The sequence below is a fragment of the Leopardus geoffroyi genome, chromosome B4 (assembly GCF_018350155.1).
Source record: "Leopardus geoffroyi isolate Oge1 chromosome B4, O.geoffroyi_Oge1_pat1.0, whole genome shotgun sequence".
Classification (NCBI taxonomy): Eukaryota; Metazoa; Chordata; class Mammalia; order Carnivora; family Felidae; genus Leopardus; species Leopardus geoffroyi.
In genome coordinates, this window is record NC_059341.1 from 94,406,695 (window position 1) to 94,426,407 (window position 19,713).

The 19,713-nt window shown below is 42.1% G+C and overlaps 1 protein-coding gene, 1 long non-coding RNA gene and 1 pseudogene across 4 annotated transcripts in view; 1 reads left to right on the forward strand and 2 right to left on the reverse strand.

The window, feature by feature from the left end:
• CPM (carboxypeptidase M) overlaps positions 1 to 1,684 on the reverse strand; it is an 82,429-nt gene extending 80,745 nt beyond the window's left edge. The window contains exons 1-2 of one of the 3 annotated variants that reach the window (XM_045465616.1): positions 1,588 to 1,684; positions 1,076 to 1,238 (exon numbers count right to left, since the gene is read on the reverse strand). In XM_045465616.1, coding sequence (XP_045321572.1) covers positions 1,076 to 1,235 — 160 coding nt within the window. In that variant the 5' untranslated portion in view covers positions 1,236 to 1,238; positions 1,588 to 1,684. Of the gene's footprint in view, positions 1 to 1,075; positions 1,239 to 1,401; positions 1,468 to 1,569 lie in introns of those variants that run through there. The other 2 variants (XM_045465615.1, XM_045465617.1) reach the window with 2 other exon arrangements.
• A 93-nt stretch (positions 1,685 to 1,777) lies between these two features.
• Positions 1,778 to 17,619, forward strand: LOC123590715. Its single transcript, XR_006708944.1, has 3 exons — positions 1,778 to 2,158; positions 2,716 to 2,808; positions 17,495 to 17,619. It is a non-coding gene; the product is annotated as an uncharacterized LOC123590715 (long non-coding RNA).
• LOC123592363 lies at positions 12,326 to 12,453 on the reverse strand (annotated as a pseudogene).
• Positions 17,620 to 19,713: the final 2,094 nt, after the last annotated feature.

The window sequence follows — 19,713 nt, forward strand, 5'->3', positions numbered from 1 at the left end:
CGGCTCAAAAGCTCAGAGCTAAAATCTAGGTAGAGTTTCAACACACCTTCTAAAGCGTGGAGATCCAAACTGCATACACTTGACAAAACTTTTTATTTAAGCATTAAACTTTCAGGTAATCTCCTTAGGGGTACCAAAATAAAAAGAAGATTAAGAAATAATGTTTGTTAAAAGTATTTGCCTTCTCCCCAAAATATCTAAGCCTTTAAGTAGAACAATCTGAATGCCAATCCTGGTTATAAAATCTACCACCTGGTGATCTTGAGCAAAATAATATCTCTGATTTAAATTTCCTGTCTGTAAAAATGAGGTTTAATATGTAGTTATATATTTATATTTAATATAGTTTCTAAATTAATTAAATGATAAACGTGAAAATGCCTGACCCAATCATTGCTAACGTTTATTAACCAGCAATCGTTTTATTCAAATGGATAATTTTAAAACAGTCTCTGATCAGTGTCAGAGCCTTTTTTTTTTTTTTGCATAACTTTAAGCCATTGGGCTAATTACACATGACACAAGTCTTACCTACTCTTTAACATTAAAAGAAACTTATAGAAATGGTATTTCTGCATCATTTTAAGTCACAGAGCTAATTACGAATGACAGAAATCTCACCAACAGAAATTAGTTTAGCTTAAAAGAGACTGGGAAAAAAATGATACTAACAGTCCAAATCATATTTAAAGAAGCCAACAAAAAGGGAAAGCCGCGATGGCTAAACGGAGACTTTCCTGACAGAAGTTTATCTACCAAGAAAAAAAAAAAAATACACATCCCAAGCAACCTGCGCAAGAGCGCAAAAAGAACGCCGTTAACGCGTAGGACGCAATGACACTGAATGACAGCAGAGACGTTTAGTAAAATTCAGGTCTTCCTACTACTGCGCTGACAAAATAACAGAAGACAACACAACACACAAAAGCAGAAAACGACCAACACGCAAGGCACCGGTCTACCCGCTTGGAGCTCCCCTGAGCAGCTTCAGGGAAAGGGGACAGGAAGCTAAGGCAGATTTAATGAATGAAAGCGAGGACCGGGAGTTTGGGAAAGCGCACGAGATGGACCCTACCTTTCACAGATTTCCCAATACTGTGTAAGCGAGTGATAGAACTGTAGTTTTGGGCCACGTTCTTCAAAAACTCTTCCATCCCCTTCTGGTGGTGGTAGCCGAAATCCAGCGCAGCTACCGAAGGCAGCAGCAGCCCCAGCCAGAGGCGGGCGAAGTCCATTTTCTAGAGATGAATAAAAATAACAAAGCTGAGAACAGATAAAAAGGGGGGGGGGGGTGAGGGGAAGAGGTTGTGGGCGTCACTAGCTCGGATCAGCACGCCTAATGTCAAGTCTCCAGACACTACGGCTCCCGGCTTCCAAGGAGGTAAAAGTTGGAAGCAGCACCTTCGGGAGTTGGTGCAAACCGAGCACAGGCAGCCCCGAGTGCCCTCCATCCCGCCGCCGCCTCCCGCCCCTCCCTCTCCTTCTCTCCCTCTCCTCCCGGAGTCGTCGCCGGCCGGCCGGCCAGCAGCTGCGGCAGCTGCGCCGGGCTCCGCACGCCCTGAACCTCACCCCTGCCCAGGCGCGCACCTCCGCCCGCCGCCGGCAGGCACTCGGGGCCCGACATTATAGCCGGCCGGGGGACGGGCGCAACCCGGGCCCCGCCCCCGAGGCCTGACTGACGTCCCGCCGGCCCACTCAGGAGCCGCGCGGGTCCCTCCTGGGCGGGGCCGAGCGGCGCGGCGCGGCCCGGGCGGCTCAGCGCCCTTCGCACCTGGGCAAACCGCGGCCGGCGCGCTTCGGGGTTCCGGGGCTGCGTCGGCACGTGCGGGTGGGCGGTGGAGCGCGGCGGAAGGCCAAGTCACCTGTCGCGGTCCCAGGTTTTACCAGCTCCCTGGATTGGAAGCGTGTCCTCTCCTGGGCCACGGCTCCAACGAGGGGCCCGCGGGCGGTTGGCTGTCTCCTGCTGCTGTGAGTTTGCAGCCGTTAAGAGCTGGGCCCGTGGCCCACCTGGAGCCAAAGGATGTGGCCAGAGCTCCACGTGGCTCTTACCGGCCTCTATTGCGTGAGCCCTAGGGGGCCGCGCTCCCAGCTGTGTCAGGCTCCCCAGCCATGCTCTGAGGACTAGGGACGCGTGGGAATTGAAGACAGAAGAACGCAGGTGTGTACAAGTTTTAAACTGCCAAGTGTAGAGTACAAGAAAATTTCCGACAAGTTATTTGGTGGAGGAGATTGACTACGTGAAATTTACAACTGGACATCACGTGGAAGGAAGCAAAGCCATTATTTGTAAATCCACCACTCCCTTCACCATTACTCCCTAGGCCAAGTTCAGTCCCCTCTTCCTAAAATGCTTCTCTCTGGAAGAACAGGGTGGTCTACATTTGCACTAGGGATAACAAAGAGTTCACCAAAACCGACAGGTGGTTCGTGGTGTGGGCAAAGACCTCACACACCTGCCACACATTACCTTTGAAAGTAATTGGAGATTGGTGTCAGGGGTCCAGCGAATACAAAAAGCTTGAAAACCACTGCGTTGGGAATAACGTTCCTCTTTAACAGATTAAAAATAGTAGTGCCCCACTCAAGACTAATTGGACAGAATTTCTCTCGGTAAGGCCCTGGAAAGGATATTTTCTAAAAGTGCCTTGAGTGAATCAAATATGCGGTCAGGAACTGAAAACCGCTATTGATTTGCCTGCCTCTTCTTTGTTGCAGATAGAGATACTATTGTAGAATCAGGCTCTTAGGAACAATGAGGCCTCCTGTGATTCCCAGGCCGCAGGGCGGAGACACACAAAACCTAAGACTGTACGCCGCGCACAATTTGGGTCTCAATCACTTGCTCTGACTCTCAGAGGTTGTATCAACCCACTGTGCCTTAGTTTCCCGGTCTGTAAAACGGAAATAATATTTATACCTACCTAACTGAAGTTGGCAGGCGCATTATAAGAACTGTGAGGTGTTTATTCAGTAATCTAGTTTGATTCTTAAGTCTTTAAATAGACTCTGGGCCACCTGGTGGGCTCAGTCTGTTAAACCCCTGACTCTTGATTTTGGCTCAGGTCATGATCTCACAGTTGTGGGATGGAACCCTCCTCTGGCTCGTCACTGGGAGTGGAGCCTACTTGGGATTCTCTCTGCCCCTCTCCCATGCGTGTGTCTGAGTGCGTGATCTCCCTCCCTCTCTCCCTCTCTCAAAAAACAAACAAAAAACAAAAAAAAGAAACCAGATTTCTAAGAGTTGGAAAATCTTAACACAACATTGTTGGGGTTTTGAGTGGATTTTTTTTTAAGTTTATTTATTTTTGAGAGAGACAGAGACAGCATGAGCAGGGGAGGGGCAGAGAGAGAGAGAGAGAATCCCAGGTGGGCTCTGAGCTGCCAGCAGGGAGCCCTATATGGGTCTCCAACTCACGAAACAGGAGGAGGGGCAGAGAGAGGAGAGAATCCCAAGCAGGCTCTGTGCTGTCAGCGTAGTGCCCCCTCCACCCCGAGGGCTCGATCTCAAGAACCACAAGGTCAAGACCTGAGCCGAAATTAAGAATCGGTCGCTCAACTGACTGAGCCACCCAGGTGCCCCCAGAGGTGATCTTTCTAAGCATGACATCACTAACAGTAAAACCACAATAAAAAGACTGATAATTTGACGGCATAAAAAATGTATACTTTCTGTAAAGGAAAACTCACATAATGTTACCAGAAAAATGACAAACTGGAAGAAATAATTACTAGCTCTTACAAAATCAAGAGTGGACAAAAGACATTTAATTTGCAGCTCACAAAAGCAGTAATACAAATGGCCAATAAACATAGTGAAAGTTACTAACCTGCTTAGCAAATCAAATAATTTACAAATTAAAAGGGCAAAGTAGTATTATGTTTTACTTTTCACTAAGAGAGATTTAATGTTTATTTTTGAGAAAGAGAGAGGGAGAGAGAGAGTGTGAGCGGGGTAGGGGAAGAAAGAGGGAGGCAGAGGATCTGAAGCAGGCTCTGTGCTGTGAGCACAAAGCCTGATGCAGGGCTTGAACTCACGACTGTGAGTTCATGACCTGAGCATAAATCAAGAGTCGGCTGCTTAACTGACTGAGCCCCCAGGTGTCCCATCACTAACAAAGAGTTAAAAGATTAATAGTTCTTGGACAAAATCTGAGGAAATGTCATTTTTGCTGTTTAAATGGTACTATAAATTGATACAACACTTCTGGAGGACTATCTGGCAATAGACATGAACATTAAAATATGTTATTCCTGGGGTGCCTAGGTGGCTCAGTCGGTTAGGTGTCTGACTCTTGATTTTGGCACAAGTCCTGAGTTCCCAGTTTGTGAGTTCGAGCCCCATGTTGGGCTCTGTGCTGACAGCACAGAACCTGATTGGGAATCTCTCTTTCCCTCTCTCTTCCCCTCCCCTGCTTGTGTACTTGCTCTCTCCCTCTGTCTAAAACATAAAGAAATAGGGGTGCCTAGGTGGCTCAATGGGTTGAGTGTCCCACCTTGACTCGGGTCATGATCTCGCGGTTCGTGAGTTCGAGCCCTGCGTCAGGCTCTGTGCTGACAGCCTGGAGTCTGCTTCAGATTCTGTGTCTCCCTCTCTCTCTGCCTCTCCCCTGCTTGAGCTCTCTCTCTCTCTCTCTCTCTCTCTCTCTCTCTCAAAAATAAAGAGTAAAAAATATATATTTTAAAAAAGTAAAAAATAAATAAATAAAAAAAAAGTATGTTCTTCCTTTCTAGGAATTTAAGCTATACAGGTAATTTGAAGAAGTGCTGAGTTTATATATGTTAGGATCTTTATTAGCACCACTGTTTTTAATTATGAAAAAGTAGATAAATGTAAATGTCAAATCATAGCAGATTGATTATATTAGTGGTTCTCAACTGCAGCAATATTGCCCACAGAAGGCATTTGGCAATAGCTGGAAACATCTTTGACCATCATGACTAGGGGGCTAGTCCTACTGGCATCTAGCGAGTAGAGGGCAGGGATGCTGTAAAACATCCTAAGATGCACGGTACAACGCCTTCAATAAATTATCTGGCCCAAATGTCAATAGTGCTGAGGTTGTGACACCCTGGCCTAGATAAAGAATATTATAGTCATAATATAAATTATTTTTCAGCCATAATAATGGTGATGTAGATCTGTGTTTATTGGCATGGAAAGATAAATCACTGAGTGGCAAAAATCAGATTATAAAAGCAAAATGTATAGTAAGATCCCATCTCAGAAAATAAACAAAAAAACTATTCCTAACAAAAAGTTGAAAAGGTTACAAAAATGCCGTGTGGTATGCCCTGGATTGCAGTGTTTTGATTCTCTCTTTTGAATCTTTGTATTTTCTGAAAGAATTTTCTAGCAAACATGTGTTACTTCTTTTAATCAGAAAAAGAAGACATTTTTATCTAAAAGCAGACCAGAGCGAGAAACACAGGAACATCAGAGGTGAACAGTTCTGAATGAACACAGTACCTAACATTTCTTTGGACTGTGGGCACCTAGGTGGCTCAGTCGGTTAAGCATCCAACTTTCGCTCAGGTCATGATCTCACACATGGTTTGTCGTTGGAGCCCCTGCTAGGAGCCTGGAGCCTGCTTCAGATACTGTGTTTCCCTCTTCTCTCTGCCCCTCCCCTCCTTACACTCTGTCTCTCTCTTTCAAAAATAAATAAACATTTAAAAATATATAAAAAAAAAAAGATTTCTTTGGACTAAATTACAGAACTGAAGAAGGCACTGGAAATGGGATATGAAGGAATTGAAAAGCAGGGATGGTAGATCAGTGTTGTTCAAAGACGCTGAAGTCCCCTGGGTTAGTGGCAGGAATTGGAACAGAAAAACTATAGCTAGGGGCTAAATACCTCAACTGAGGTCAACAAGAATGAGAAGAGAAGTGTAACTAGACTTTGTGATCTTTAAGCTTTCTTTTTTCTTCTTTCAAAAGTTTCATAAGAAAATATGAACAACATAAAAGAAATTTTTGAAACCTACAAGTTCCACTTACCCAGAAAAAAAACCATTCTTAAAATAAATTTAGGTATCAAGCAGTCCTCTAATGTTGCATAGTTGTTTCTATTTCACTATTATATAAAGCACACTCAAAAACATTCTTAGAGCTAAATCTTTGAGCACATCCTTATCTTCTTAGGGTCAATACTTAGATAAGCAATTGCTAGGTAAAAGAGCATGTACATTTTTAAGATGTGTAAATATGAGGCCAACTTGTATTCCTAGAAAATGCCAAAAGTATAATTTCAAAATGTTAAAAAATAATTCTCCTACAAATACAGTTAGACACAAATCAAGTTTTTAACTCACTATTGAGAAAACCAGCAGTAAACAAAGCTGATTTAAAGAAAGGTAAGAGAAGGACATCTGAGTGGCTCCATTGGTTAAGTGTCTGACTCTTGATTTTGGCTCACACCATGATCTCATGGTTCCTGGGATCAGGCCCAGCATTGGGCTCCACACTTGCAGAGGGGGCTTGCTTGGGATTCGCTCTCTCTGCCCCTCCTCCACTCCTTCTCTCCTCTCTCTCAAAATAAATACACTTAAAAGAAGATAAGAGAAATAATGTGTATACATTAGTATAAAAAAATACTGAAGTCATTCTAAATTACTGCTAAATTAAATATAAATCTGATTAATGTCATATAGTACAATAACCTATAACCTTTGGTGCTGTCTTCTTTACAAAACAGAAATTATTATAATCTTACTAATTTTCTACAAGCTAATACCTTAATTTCTTTTTTTTAAAGACAATTTTTAGCTTGTGTCTATTAAAGAAATCAAATTGATAATTAATAAGCTTCCGAAATAGTAAGTGGGCCTAAGTGGGTTTAGCCATGAATTCTACCAAACATTTAAAGAAGAAATTATACCAATTCTCTACAAACTCTTTCAAAGGATAGAAGCGGATGGGGCGCCTGGGTGGCGCAGTCGGTTAAGCGTCCAACTTCAGCCAGGTCACGATCTCGCGGTCCGTGAGTTCGAGCCCCGCATCAGGCTCTGGGTTGATGGCTCAGAGCCTGGAGCCTGTTTCCGATTCTGTGTCTCCCTCTCTCTCTGACCCTCCCCTGTTCATGCTCTGTCTCTCTCTGTCCCAAAAATAAATAAACATTGAAAAAAAAAAAAGGATAGAAGCGGAGGGAACACTTCCTAACTCATTCTATGAGGTTAAAGACGTTGAAAGAACACTATAGGTCAATCTCTTTCATGAATATAGATGCAGAAATACTCAACAAAATATTATTAGATCAAATCCAAAGAAGTATGAAAAGAATTATACGTCATGATCAATAGGATTTATCCTTGTTAGGCAAGCCTAGTTGAACATTCAAAAATCAATTAATGTAATCCATCACATCAAGGGACTAAAAAAAGAAAAACCACATGATCATATCAATAGATGCAGAAAAAGCATTTGACAAAATCCAACACCCATCCACGATAAAAAGTTTCAGTAAACTAGGAATAGAGAGAAACTTTCTCAACTTGATAAAGACTATCTACAAAAAAGCCTATAACACATCATTCTCAATGGTGAGAAACTCAAAGAGTTTTTACTAAGATGAGGAACAAGGCAAGGATATCCCCTCCCACTACTCATTTTCAACATTATACTAGAAGTCCTTGCTAATGCAATAAGGAGGGGGAAAAAAAAAGCAAAGGCATACAATTGGGAAGGAGATATGAAACTGTCTTTAAAAAACATGGATCTGGACACCTTATACCCTTTACAAAAATTCATTCAAAATGGGTCATAAACCTAAATTTAACACTTACAAGGCTATAAAGCTCCTAGAAGATAACATAGAAGAAAGCCTAGATGATCTTAGGTCTGATGATACCTTTTGAGATATGACACCAAAGACAGGAATCATGAAAAAAAAAAAAAAGAAAGAAAGAAAAAAGAAAAGGTGGACTTAATTAAAATGAATTTTATTTGGCAAAAAGACAATATCAAGAGAACTAGAAGACAAGCCACGGGTTGAAAGAAATTATTTGCAAATACACATCCAATAAAGGACTGTTACCCAAAACATACAAAGAACTCCTAAAACTCAACAATAAGAAAATGGACCAATTGAAAAATGGGCCAAAGACCTCAAGAGACACTTCTCCAAAGAAGATCTACAGATGGCAAATAAGTGTATGAAAAGATGCTCCCCCATCATATGTCATCAGGGAAATGAAAATGAAAATAACAATAAGATACCACTATACACCTATCAGAATAGCCAACATCTAAAACTCTGAAACACCAAATGCTGGTGAAACACCAAATGCTGTGGAACAACAGAACTGCTGATGGAAATGCAAAATGGTAGAGCCACTTTGGAAGACAGTTTGGCGGTTTCCTACAAAACTAAACAAATTCTTACCATACAATCCAGCAATCCTGCTCCTTGATACTTACCCAAATGAGATAAGAATTTATGTCCACACAAAAACCTGCCCTAGGATGTTTATAAAAGTTTTGTTCATAATTGCCAAACTTGACAACAACTGAGACGTCCTTCAGTAATGAACGGATAAATAGATGTTGGTACAATCCAGCAATGGAATGATATACACTGCTAAAAAGAGATGAGGTATTAAACCATGATAAGATATGGATGAACCTTAAGTGCATATTACTAAGAAAAAGAAGCCAATCTGAAAAGACTACATACTATATGAGTCCTACTGTATGACATTCTGGAAAAGGCAAAACTATGGGGACAATAAAAAGATCAGTAGTTGCCCAGATGGGAAGATTGTGAATGGACAGAGCACAGAGGATTTTTAGGGCAGTGATGGTGATAGATATATGTCATTATACATTTGTCCATAGTCACAGAATGTACAACAACATAAGTGAACCCTAAGATAAACTATGGGCTTGGGGTGATTATGATGGGTCAACATGGGTTCAGCGTTGATGAAAAATGTCCCATTTTAGTGAGTGATGCTAATAATGCGAGAGGCTATGCATACGCAGGGGTAGGGAGTACGGATTTCTTAAGAGAACTTCCATAAGTCTAAATGGCATAAAGCCAAGACACAATTACCGTTAACTTAAGTGGAAGATTTTTTTAGCATTCTCAGTCCCTAAAGATAACCTCTCTTTTCTGATATCTTAGGACACATATTGTTACTGGATGCACAAAACAAATCAAGATAAAGCATAGATGCTCACAGACACAGTTTAAAGCTACGGAGCCTTGATGCAGAGATGCCGAATGTAGTGAGTTTGGTGGGGTCACTCTTGCTGCTTGAGGTGCACACTGTCTGTATAATGGCTTGCTGCGAAGCAAACACTGAAGGCTAGTTTTACTTTTCACCTTTTTCTGAAAAAGTAAAAATCGGAAACATACTAATGTAAGGCTTTTGTAAAAGCAAAGTGGTATGAGACAAATTTTTGAAAAGCAGGGGTTACCTGTATATGGGAAATCTCTGTACCTCCTTTTCATTTTTATCATAAACTGAAAGCTGCTCTAAAAATTGCCTTCAAAAAGACAAATTTTCTTGAAACTTCTCATGTAAAATGATGTCTTATACTAATGTCACTCACTGATTCTTTCCACTGCCTGCTGCTTCCAATATATCTAAGAAGGATTGGGTATTTATATGAAGTCTGACTCTTCTGGTACCTCTCCACACTACACCTACATCTTGCAAAGTAGCTCCCCGAATCAGATCTATCTCTCCACCAAAATTGGATTTGTTAGTACTTGATAAACACAAAAGAAGAAATGACATTATGATTGAAAATAGAATTAAAAGATTATTATTTTTAGCCAAGGGTATGGAAGTTGTTAGTGAAAAGCTAGATGGTTTCCATTAAAGTCCAAGATTTGATCCTTCCTCTAGACTAGCAAGGAGTGATATCTAAACAGTGGGACCCAGAAATTTAAAGAACACAGCTTAACTCAAGTATCCTGTTTAAAACAAGAATTCTATAGTCTGTGTTGTACATATTTTTGTTTTGTTCCCCCCCCCTTTTTTTTAGAATTGCACATCTTGTTAATAAGCATTTCTGTAGGGATGGTGATTGTGTTTTCTATATGCTATGTATATACCTATTTATATAAGATACTATCTATAGTATCTATCAAAATCCAAGCAAAGTAGTTCTTTTATCTTGGATGTGCAACTATAAATATGTTAGCATTCCTTTAGGAGATTCATAAAGAATTTATGATAAAATTCTAAATCCTAGAATTCTTGATGGCACACAGAAAGAAATAAAAGTATTGGGGGCACCTGGGTGGCTGAGTTGATTAAGCACCCAACTCTTGGTTTCGGCTCAGGTCATGATCTCGCGGTTTGTGAAATCAAGCCCCGCATTATGCTCTGTGCTGACAGTGTGAAGCCTGCTTGGGATTCTCTCTCTCCCTCTCTCTCTGCTCTTCCCCCACTTAATGCATGTTTCCTCTCAGAATAAATAAATAAACATTAAAAAAAAAAAACGGAAATGAAAGGATTGAAAAATACTATTAAAATCACTAAAAAGCACAGCATAGTTCCTGGAAGAGTATGACAATATATAGCATGACTGTAATGTAAAGGCATCTGCCATTATCACATTTTTTCATGTATCACTGTGGGAGTAAGCCCATTTGCAGCTCTGCCCTACTCTCTTGGTTTCTTCCTTTCATCCATTCATTCCTTTATGAAATATTTATTGCTTACTCTGTGCTAGGCACTGGGACATTGCCTAGGGATTACAACTGTGAACAACACAGGCCAAATCCTCACCCTCATGTAGCTTACATTCTGTAAGAGCCAAAATTCTCCAGTAGAGAGCATCATGTGTTCTCAGAAACCTGTGATCTTTCTTGGAAGCCAATTTGATATTACTTTCTTAATCTTACTTACATCTTCTTCTTGGTGGTTTTGGCCACATTCTACACTACATAGCATGACCTTCCTTGGTCAACATTTTCTATATCTACTGACAGTGAAGCAGAATTACACTTTAATCAGATCAAAGTTTGATCCAACACTCCAGTATGTCATAACATACCACTTGAGAACCACTGTCAGGAAAAATCTAGACAAGTATGAAATTTAATTTATTTCAGAAAGATACCTCTAGAGTGACTGAAGAATCATGTTATATTTTTTTGTTTCCTCCATGGCATCTAGGTCAGTGCTTAGTACATGCTTGCTGATTTATAATGTTACTCTAGAAAGGATATAATATCAATATATTATACATAATAAGCAACATAGTAAATTACTAAAAGCTATGTCTGTGGAGCCAGACTGCTCAAATTTAAACCCTACCTTTATCACTTGCTATGTGGCCTTGAGCATGTTACTTAACTTCTGTTTTCACATCCTTATCTATAAGATGAGGCTAATCATGGTATTGATCTTACAGGGTTATAGGGAATTCACAGGGTTGCATATATTAAATGAGTTACTATAAGCTAAGCGCTTATAACCAACAGTGGCATATTGTAAATGCTTTATAAGCCCCAAACTAAAACTGCTGTCATTATTATTACCACCTGGTGAAAATGACCCAAACGGGAAGGAACACAAGGCCTAGTATATGTTTCTGTTTCTCTTTTATTTCTACATACCAGCTTCTTCCAACATACTGCCAACAGTGGAATAGATCTTTATCAATTGTGATAATTTACTGTGTGGGAGCAGTTGTTGGGACAGTGACTTTTTCTCTTAAAAGCATGGTCTTTGAATATAAAAGTGGTACTCACTTTTCCTGCTATACTCCATGTATATGATAGATTTGAGAGAAAGCTTCCCAGGTTTAATATAAGGCAAATTTCCAAAGCCAAGATGGTAACATTTAGCATTTAATTGGTCATTAGATTGTGTAGGTATCAAACCATCTGATATAAGGGCAGATGATAAATGTACTCTTATCTCTCAGGAAACAGTGTAATCACTGAATTCTGACTTCTCTACTTGTATGAAATGTTAAGAAATAGCTATATTTTAACTATTTTTTTTTAAACCTGTATATTTGCGGGGCACTTGAGTGGCTCAGTCGGTTAAGTGTCTGACTCCTGACTTCGGCTCAGGTCATGATCTCATGGTTTATGGGTTCGAGGCCCGCGTTGGGCTCTGTGCTGACAGAGCTGCCTGCTTGGGATCCTTTCTCTCCCCCCCTCTCTCTCTACCTCTCCCCTGCTCTTTCTCTCTAAATAAATAAGCTTAAAAATTAAAATAAAATAGAATAAAATAAAATAAAATACCTGTATATTTGAGAAACAACCCCCCCTCAACTTTGTTAATATCCCATACCTGCCATGAAAAGAAATGGGGTGGGGGTGAGGAGAAAGAAAGAAAAAAAAAAAAAGATGTATATATACTAGAATGACAAAGAAGAGACTATTTGAATATAGTTGAAACTTGTGAGTTTCATCTATGTAGTGGCCTCTTTTAAACTGATAAGAACAGATACTACATTTGATCTTAGCCAAAAGGCCAAGAAGCAATAGAGGCCACTTTTAGACAATAGGCTTGAGCAAGAGAAATTTGATCAAGGCAGAAGAGCCCAAAGTGACCCCAACCCCTTGGCTGAACACAGGCCCTTCAGGCAACCCACCTCAAAATATCTGAAGGGCCTAACTAACAAATGGGCTATTTATAACCAGGCACAGTTAACAAAAAAAGGGAAAATTCCGTACATCGCCACACTTCCTCACCTTCCCCCTTTGAAAACAGCCCCCACCCACTGCCTTATAGCAGACAGCCTCTCTTGAGTCCTGCCCGCTGCTCCCTTGAGGTGTATTCAGTAAACTTCTAGCCCCTTTGTTCTGCCTCAGAAGAATTCTTTTCACCACCCAACACCAGCTTCCACCCCACATTTAGGGGCCTCATCAGAAGAGACACCATATTTAGACACCACCATCTAATCCTTTGCTTTTCGGTGTTTCTTTTGAAAACAGCCTAAATCTTGTCCACTCAACAATGGACTCCACAAAATCAAATTATAAATATAGTTAGACAACCTTCAAAACAACCCTCCTGTCTTCTCGTGATTAATTGATTCATTCAGTGTGTCAGTAATTAACTGATTGAACATTTAGCAATATGCTAAGCACTGGAAATGCCACGGTGGAAAGGAGAAACAGCCTTCACTTTAATAGAGTGCATATTCTATTGGGGAAGACTCAGTGATAAACAACCACTCAATGACTCTTTTGATATGCATTGCAAACCAGGAAATTACAGGATGTTGTGACACAGACTAACAGAAGGTGCTAATTGGGTTGGGGTGGGCCTGAGTGCAGGTCAGAGAAGGCTTCTTGAAGGTGTGTCTGCGTAAGTTGAAACCCGAAGGAGAAATGGAAGATCCAGGCAGAGACAATTGTATGCTTTATTTTACATGCTCATGTAATTTTTATTACATTTCTTCACACACATCAGAAACAATAGTGAGATAATGGTAGCTGTTTTGTTTTGGGAAGCAAATTATGCTCAGAGACTGAGTTTGTCTTTGTCAGCAATGAATACAGGTTTGCTGTGGGAATTTCACAACCTGTAGCATACAGGATAATGTGTCTTAACAAACTAACAAAGACACAACATACCCCGAACCAGTTACAGATTAATCACATAAATCCAGGCAAGGGGAGAAGAAGGGAATAAAGTCCACATGTAGTTGAGGTATACTTTTTCTAAAAAAGTTCTTTAAATGTTTACTTTTGAGAGAGAGAGAAAAAGAGAGAACACGAGTGCAAGCAGGGGAGGGGCGGAGAGAGGGAGACAATTCAAAGCAGGCTCCAGGCTCTGAGCTGTCAGCACAGAGCCCAATGAGGGGGGGCTCAAATCCATGGACCGTGAGATCATGACCTAACCCAAAGTCGGACGCTTAACCGACTGAGCCACCAGGCGCCCCTAAATGGAGCTGAGGTGTACTTTTATACGAGTTGGTACTCAGGCCACAGCACAGCTTTCGACACTGTTAGAAGAGTGTTAGCTTTTACCAGGTAGTAGCTAATTGCCTCAAGGTCTCCAGGACAGTGATTTAGATCAGAAAAGTGTCACCTCGCCCAGAACAAACACTCTCTCAGTCCTCACAAACTCTTGGTATTTATAGTCAAAATGTCTTCTTGCTATAGTTGTTTCTTTGTGTGCTTTTATTGATAAGCCCCCAGCGGGGCCCAGAGCTCCTAAAACGTTTGGAAATTCCTAAGTGGTGAGAGTTTAAAGGTGTCTCTTGTTATGTTAATGAAGTGATTTGGGGACTACACCTAAAGAAGGGGCTGGTTGCCGGGAGAACCAAACACGAGATTAGAGGGTTGGAACTTTCAATCCCCACCCCCTTGGTTGGAGGAACAGAGAGGGGGCTTGGAGGTTGAATCAATAACCAATGAGCAGTGATTCAATCAACCATGAACGTACAAAGTAATGAATGTGTAAAACCCCAAAAGTATGGGGTTTGGATAGGTTCCTGGTTGGTGAGCACGTGGCGATTCAGGGAGAGTGGCAAGCTTGGAACACTGCTTTGGGAGAGCCAATGCAGCCGGGACAGCCACTCCCAAGTACAGTTTTCGGGAAGTCCTATCATAACTAGGCATGAGATCAGACAGCTGACCTAGGCAAAGCCCCTCCCCCCTGTCCACTCCAGAATTATAGAATGCGGTTGGCATGGAAGTAATCACTGAGGGCATTAAGATACCACATAATGTTATGTACTATATTCATGTTGTAAATATTGAGTTTCAGGAGTGGACAGTAAAGCAACCAGGAGAGGGAGTGAATGCAGATCTGTATGGGTCAGGGCAGCGTACCAGCCCCCAAGTAGCAACCCAGGCACATGGTGGCTTCCCCTGCTGACTCACCGGGTTGGGGTTGGCAGTAGCTGGGCCCTCAGCTCCTGAGATCCTCCCGGATCTCTGCCTTCAGCCTCTGTGACCCCAGGGCCAGGTGTGGTGTGTTTACCCCAGAAAAAGGTGCCTACTGCTCCTAGAAATCATCCTCACGTGGATGTTGGAGGTTTGGAGGCAGGCAGATACTAGTGTGGGTTCCAGCTGGTCCCCGCAGTGCTCCAGGCTGTCCTTGCTTTCTCCCACTTTCTACCCCGACTATCTGCCCAGCAGACTGCAGGCCCAGCACCAGATGCAGAAGCCATAGCATTACATAGACCATTTAATGAGCTCCAACAATTACTCTTTCAAGGTCTAATTCTTTAAAACAATTTTTTAATGTTTATTATTTATTTTTGAGAGAGAGACAGAGCACGATCCAGGTCTAATTCTTAAAACAAGTCCCTCACTATCACTTCCGGTGGTTCTACTTCTGTGAACTAGACTTTAAGGTCTGACAACCTGATGGAACCACTTCCAACTGTGTGACCTTAGGAAACTTAATCAAACTCTCTGAGCCTCCTTTTCCCATCTGTTAACTGAGAACACTAATCCTTTCTTTCTAGAATTGTTGTGAGATTATAAATGAAAATCACTTGGGGTGCCTGGGTAGGTGGGTCAGTTAATCATCCGACTTTGGCTTAGGTCATGATCTTGTGGTCCGTGGGTTCGAGCTCTGCCTTGGGTTCTGTGCTGACAGCTCAAAGCCTGTAGCCTGCTTCGGATTCGGTGTCTCCTTCTCTCTCCGCCCCTCCCTCACTCGCGCTCTCTGTCTCTCTCTTAAAAATTTAAAAAAGAAAAAAAGAAAAAGAAATGTCACAGTTGAAGAGAACTGTGACCTTCTGTTCCCTCAGATCCACATCAGGGGAGTCCAAGTGAGTCCAAGGTCCCTCTCATCTAACATTAGATGTACTTGGGAGGAGAAAGAACTTGACCAAAAGCTGGTCAACCAGCACCAGGGTAAGGCCCAGGTGGGAGTCAGGCCTGAGCTTGCTTTGCCCTGCAAGCTAGTTTTTACCAGCTCCCACCTCTGGGACTGAACAGAATTTGGGGGACCCACTGCAAAATGAAGACGTGAGGTTCCTTGTTCAAAGATTGGTAAGAACTTCAAGATGGGGAAAGCAAGAGCCCCTAGTGACTGTGCAGGTCCCACACCCACGAAACTGGTTCCATTTCTCTCCCCTCTTCCGAACACACACCTGGGACATTTCTGAGACACCAGCTGAAGAGAGGGAGAAGAGAGAGAAAGAGAGAGATGGCTCTTTCCTCAGTTTGTCCTATTTATAGTCTTTTCACACCTCCCAAGGGCTTTGCCATCTCTGAATGGTTGGGAGGAGGGTGGACAGGACAGATTCCACAGAGGTTCCATTTTGTCAATTAATTCTCCAGGTGTCCTTGATGCCGGCCTCAGTTTCCCCATCAAAGTAGGTAGGAAGGCAAACCATTTGTGGCTACCCGTGTCCACCTCTGTGCTTACAGATGGGTCAGAAGAAAACGAGGCTTCAGCTCTGCTCCCTGTGTTATATCCTAGTCTATTTGCATGATTGTTGAAGGTGGATGGTTGATCATCTTCATCCAACATTTACAGGTGACCTAACCCAAACTGCCATTTCTCAAGAAGATAAGGTCAGGCAGGGGAGGCAGGTGCTAGTTCATAGAAAACAGCTTTCTCGGGGCGCCTGGGTGGCGCAGTCAGTTAAGCGTCCGACTTCAGCCAGGTCACGATCTCGCGGTCCGTGAGTTTGAGCCCCGCGTCAGGCTCTGGGCTGATGGCTCAGAGCCTGGAGTCTGTTTCCGATTCTGTGTCTCCCTCTCTCTGCCCGTCCCCCGTTCATGCTCTGTTTCTCTCTGTCCCAAAAATAAATAAACGTTGAAAAAAAATTTTTTTTTTAAAAATTAAAAAAAAAAAGAAAACAGCTTTCTCTGCAAGTTGTCACTGTGGGACCCAGCCCAGGACATTGATACACATTGTCCCTACAGAATATTTGGCTTAATGTTAGATAAGAACTCAAGGCAGTATGCTTCATGTGATTGGGCAATTAAGAGCCTTCTTCAGCATATATATCCTTTCTCTTTTCCCTTTATTATTTTGTTTACAGGTTTTTGCGAGTTTTTATCTATTTTTGAGAGCAAGAGACCACGCACACACATGCACATGAGTGGGGGAAGGGCAGTGAGAGAGGCAGAGGATCTTAAGCAGGCTCTACCCAGACAGCAGAGAGCCCGATGCAGGGCTGGAACACAAGAATGGTGAGATCATGACCTGAGCTGAAGGCAGATGCTTAACTAACTGAGCCACCCAGGTGCCCCTCTTTTCTCCTTAAAGGATCTCCTTATGTGGTCAAAAATCTCACAGAAATTCAAAATGGGTTAAGGATACAAATGTGAGACCTGAAACCATAAAAGTCCTAGAAGAGAGCATGGGTAGTAATTTCTCTGACATTGGCTGCAGCAACAATTTTCTAGATAGGTCCTCTCAGGCAAAGGAAAAAAAGCAAAAATAAATTACTGGGAGCTCCTGGGTGGGCCCCTTAGAAGGTGAGGATATTAAGAGATGGGGTCTTTGGGAAGTACTTAGGTCATGAGAGTGGAGCCCTCATGAATGTGGTTAATGCTCTTATAATAGAGACCCCACAAAGCTCCCTACCCCCTTTGGCCATTTGCAGATACAGCAAGCCCAAGACAGCTGTCTATGAAGCAGGAAGCTCTCACCAAACACCACATCTGCCAGCTCAGTGATTCTGAACTTCTCATTCTCCAGAACTGTGAAAAAACTTCTGTTTATAAGTGAGCCGGTATTTTGGTATTTTGTTATCACAGCCTGAACAGACTAAAACAAGTGCCTTCTATGTCTAGGTGTTGAGTTATAATAGCAATCCAGATAGACTCAGTGCCTGCCCCCATTGTAGTGGCAGCCTGGGGACAGGAGAGTTCTTGCTAGCTTTTTCAAGGCAAGACCTTATGACGCATCCTTGTGTCTCTGTCAGCAGTGATCACAGCCCCTTCCCTTTACCATCTGCTCAACAAAAACAGTTGTTGAATTAAATGTCACTTTGTGACTAGTGAAATAAGTCTGTCAGAACCCCACACAAATATTTTGCTTGTTGTGGGATTAGTTATAATATGAATGCCTTAACCATAGAAGTCAATCCCATGTGTTTACATGGTAGTTTTGTTAGTATTACAACAGAGAAATTTATCAGGCATAGGTTATTCCCAGTCATGTTTTCTATTTTTGTTAGCCTTTTTACAATTGCTTTTATTAGCTATTCCTTCATGATGTCTTGGAGAACTGCCCTATAAAATTATTAATGCTGGTTATTTAGGAGTTCTTTCAGGGCATTGCAAGATTTATGGGCTATGTAGGTGGCAATGAAAACTTCACAGCATTTTTTGGTTGCATATTTTACGTGTGCCACATAGTTTAGAAAAACAAAACAAAACAAAACAAAACAAAACAAAACAAACTTTAAGGACATTATAGGCTCCTAGCCAGCACAGCTTTAGGGGTGTTGCCCAAACTTGAAGGGTATGGCATATATATTTCTTCAGTCTCCTTACTCTGTTCCTATCATTCTGAAACTGCCCTGTCAAGGTTGCCAAAGACCTCCAATGGCCACTTCTCAATCTCAGTGGCTTCTTTGCTGACTTCTCTTCTTATCCTCTAAGTGGTGGTGTTCTTGACTCCTCATCTTCTCTGTTTACCCTCTCTCTAGACAATCTCATCCAGCCCCATGGCTTAAACTTCCATCTATATGCCAATGACCCCAAAATTTAAATTTTTATCCCTGACCTCTCCTCTGTGCTCCAGACTTTCATGTGTAAATGCTCACTTGGCAATTCTACTCGCATGTCTAATAGGCATCTTGAACTCAACCTTTTTTTTAAAGATCTGACTCTTGATTTCCCCCTTTCCACCTGTTTTACCAAACTACCCCTTCCCAGCTTTTCCATCTCAGAAAATGACTATGATACATTCAGTTACTCAAACTTAAACCTAGGAATCATCCTTGACTCCTCTCTTTCCTTTCCTCACTGCCATATGCAATACATCAGTAAATTCTGTTGACTTATCTCCAAATTATCCTGACTCTGCTGCTGACTCGTCTACTGGTGCCATCCTGACCCAAGTCACCATCACCTCTGTCCTAATTGCCCTCCCTGCTTCCCCTCTGGCAGTTACAACCCAAATGCCAGAAGGCTGCTTTAAAAATATAAGCAGAACATGTCATTCCCCTTAACACACTCCAGTGGCTCCTGTTCACACTCAGAATCATAACCCAAAAACTCCTGCTGGCCTCTAAGACTCCACATAAACTGCCCCTTGCCTACCTGTCCCCCCTCATCTCCTTTGGTAATCCTACATCCTAGCTACAATACCTTTGAACACACAGAGCTGCCTTCCACCTTAGGGCCTTTGCATTAGCTCTTCCCCCTTGTCCGACAAGTTCTTTTTCTAGACCATCCATGTCGTCTGTCTTATCTTTCAGGCCTCAACTTCAATGTCATCTCCTCAGGGAGGCCATCTTTGACCACGGCTGTAGCCCCCAGCCTATGTCCCAGTGGTCACTTCTCTTCATGTCACTATATCTTATTTTCATCATAGCAGTTATCATTACCAAATATTTCCTTATTATTTGTTTATGATCCTCTCTCCCCACAGGCCTAGAATGTAAGTTCCATGAGAATAGGGACCTGATCATCTTGTCCAATGTTGTTTGCCCTGGCACAGGCTAAGTCCTTAGCACATGTTTGATGATTGAATAAAGAAATGATTAAATATCTTTTACAAAGAGCCAATCCTGTCCATTGGCTGTTACCTGAATTATGAGACTCAGAGATATTTCAAACTCCCATTTGCCTACCATAATTTCAACTTTCACAG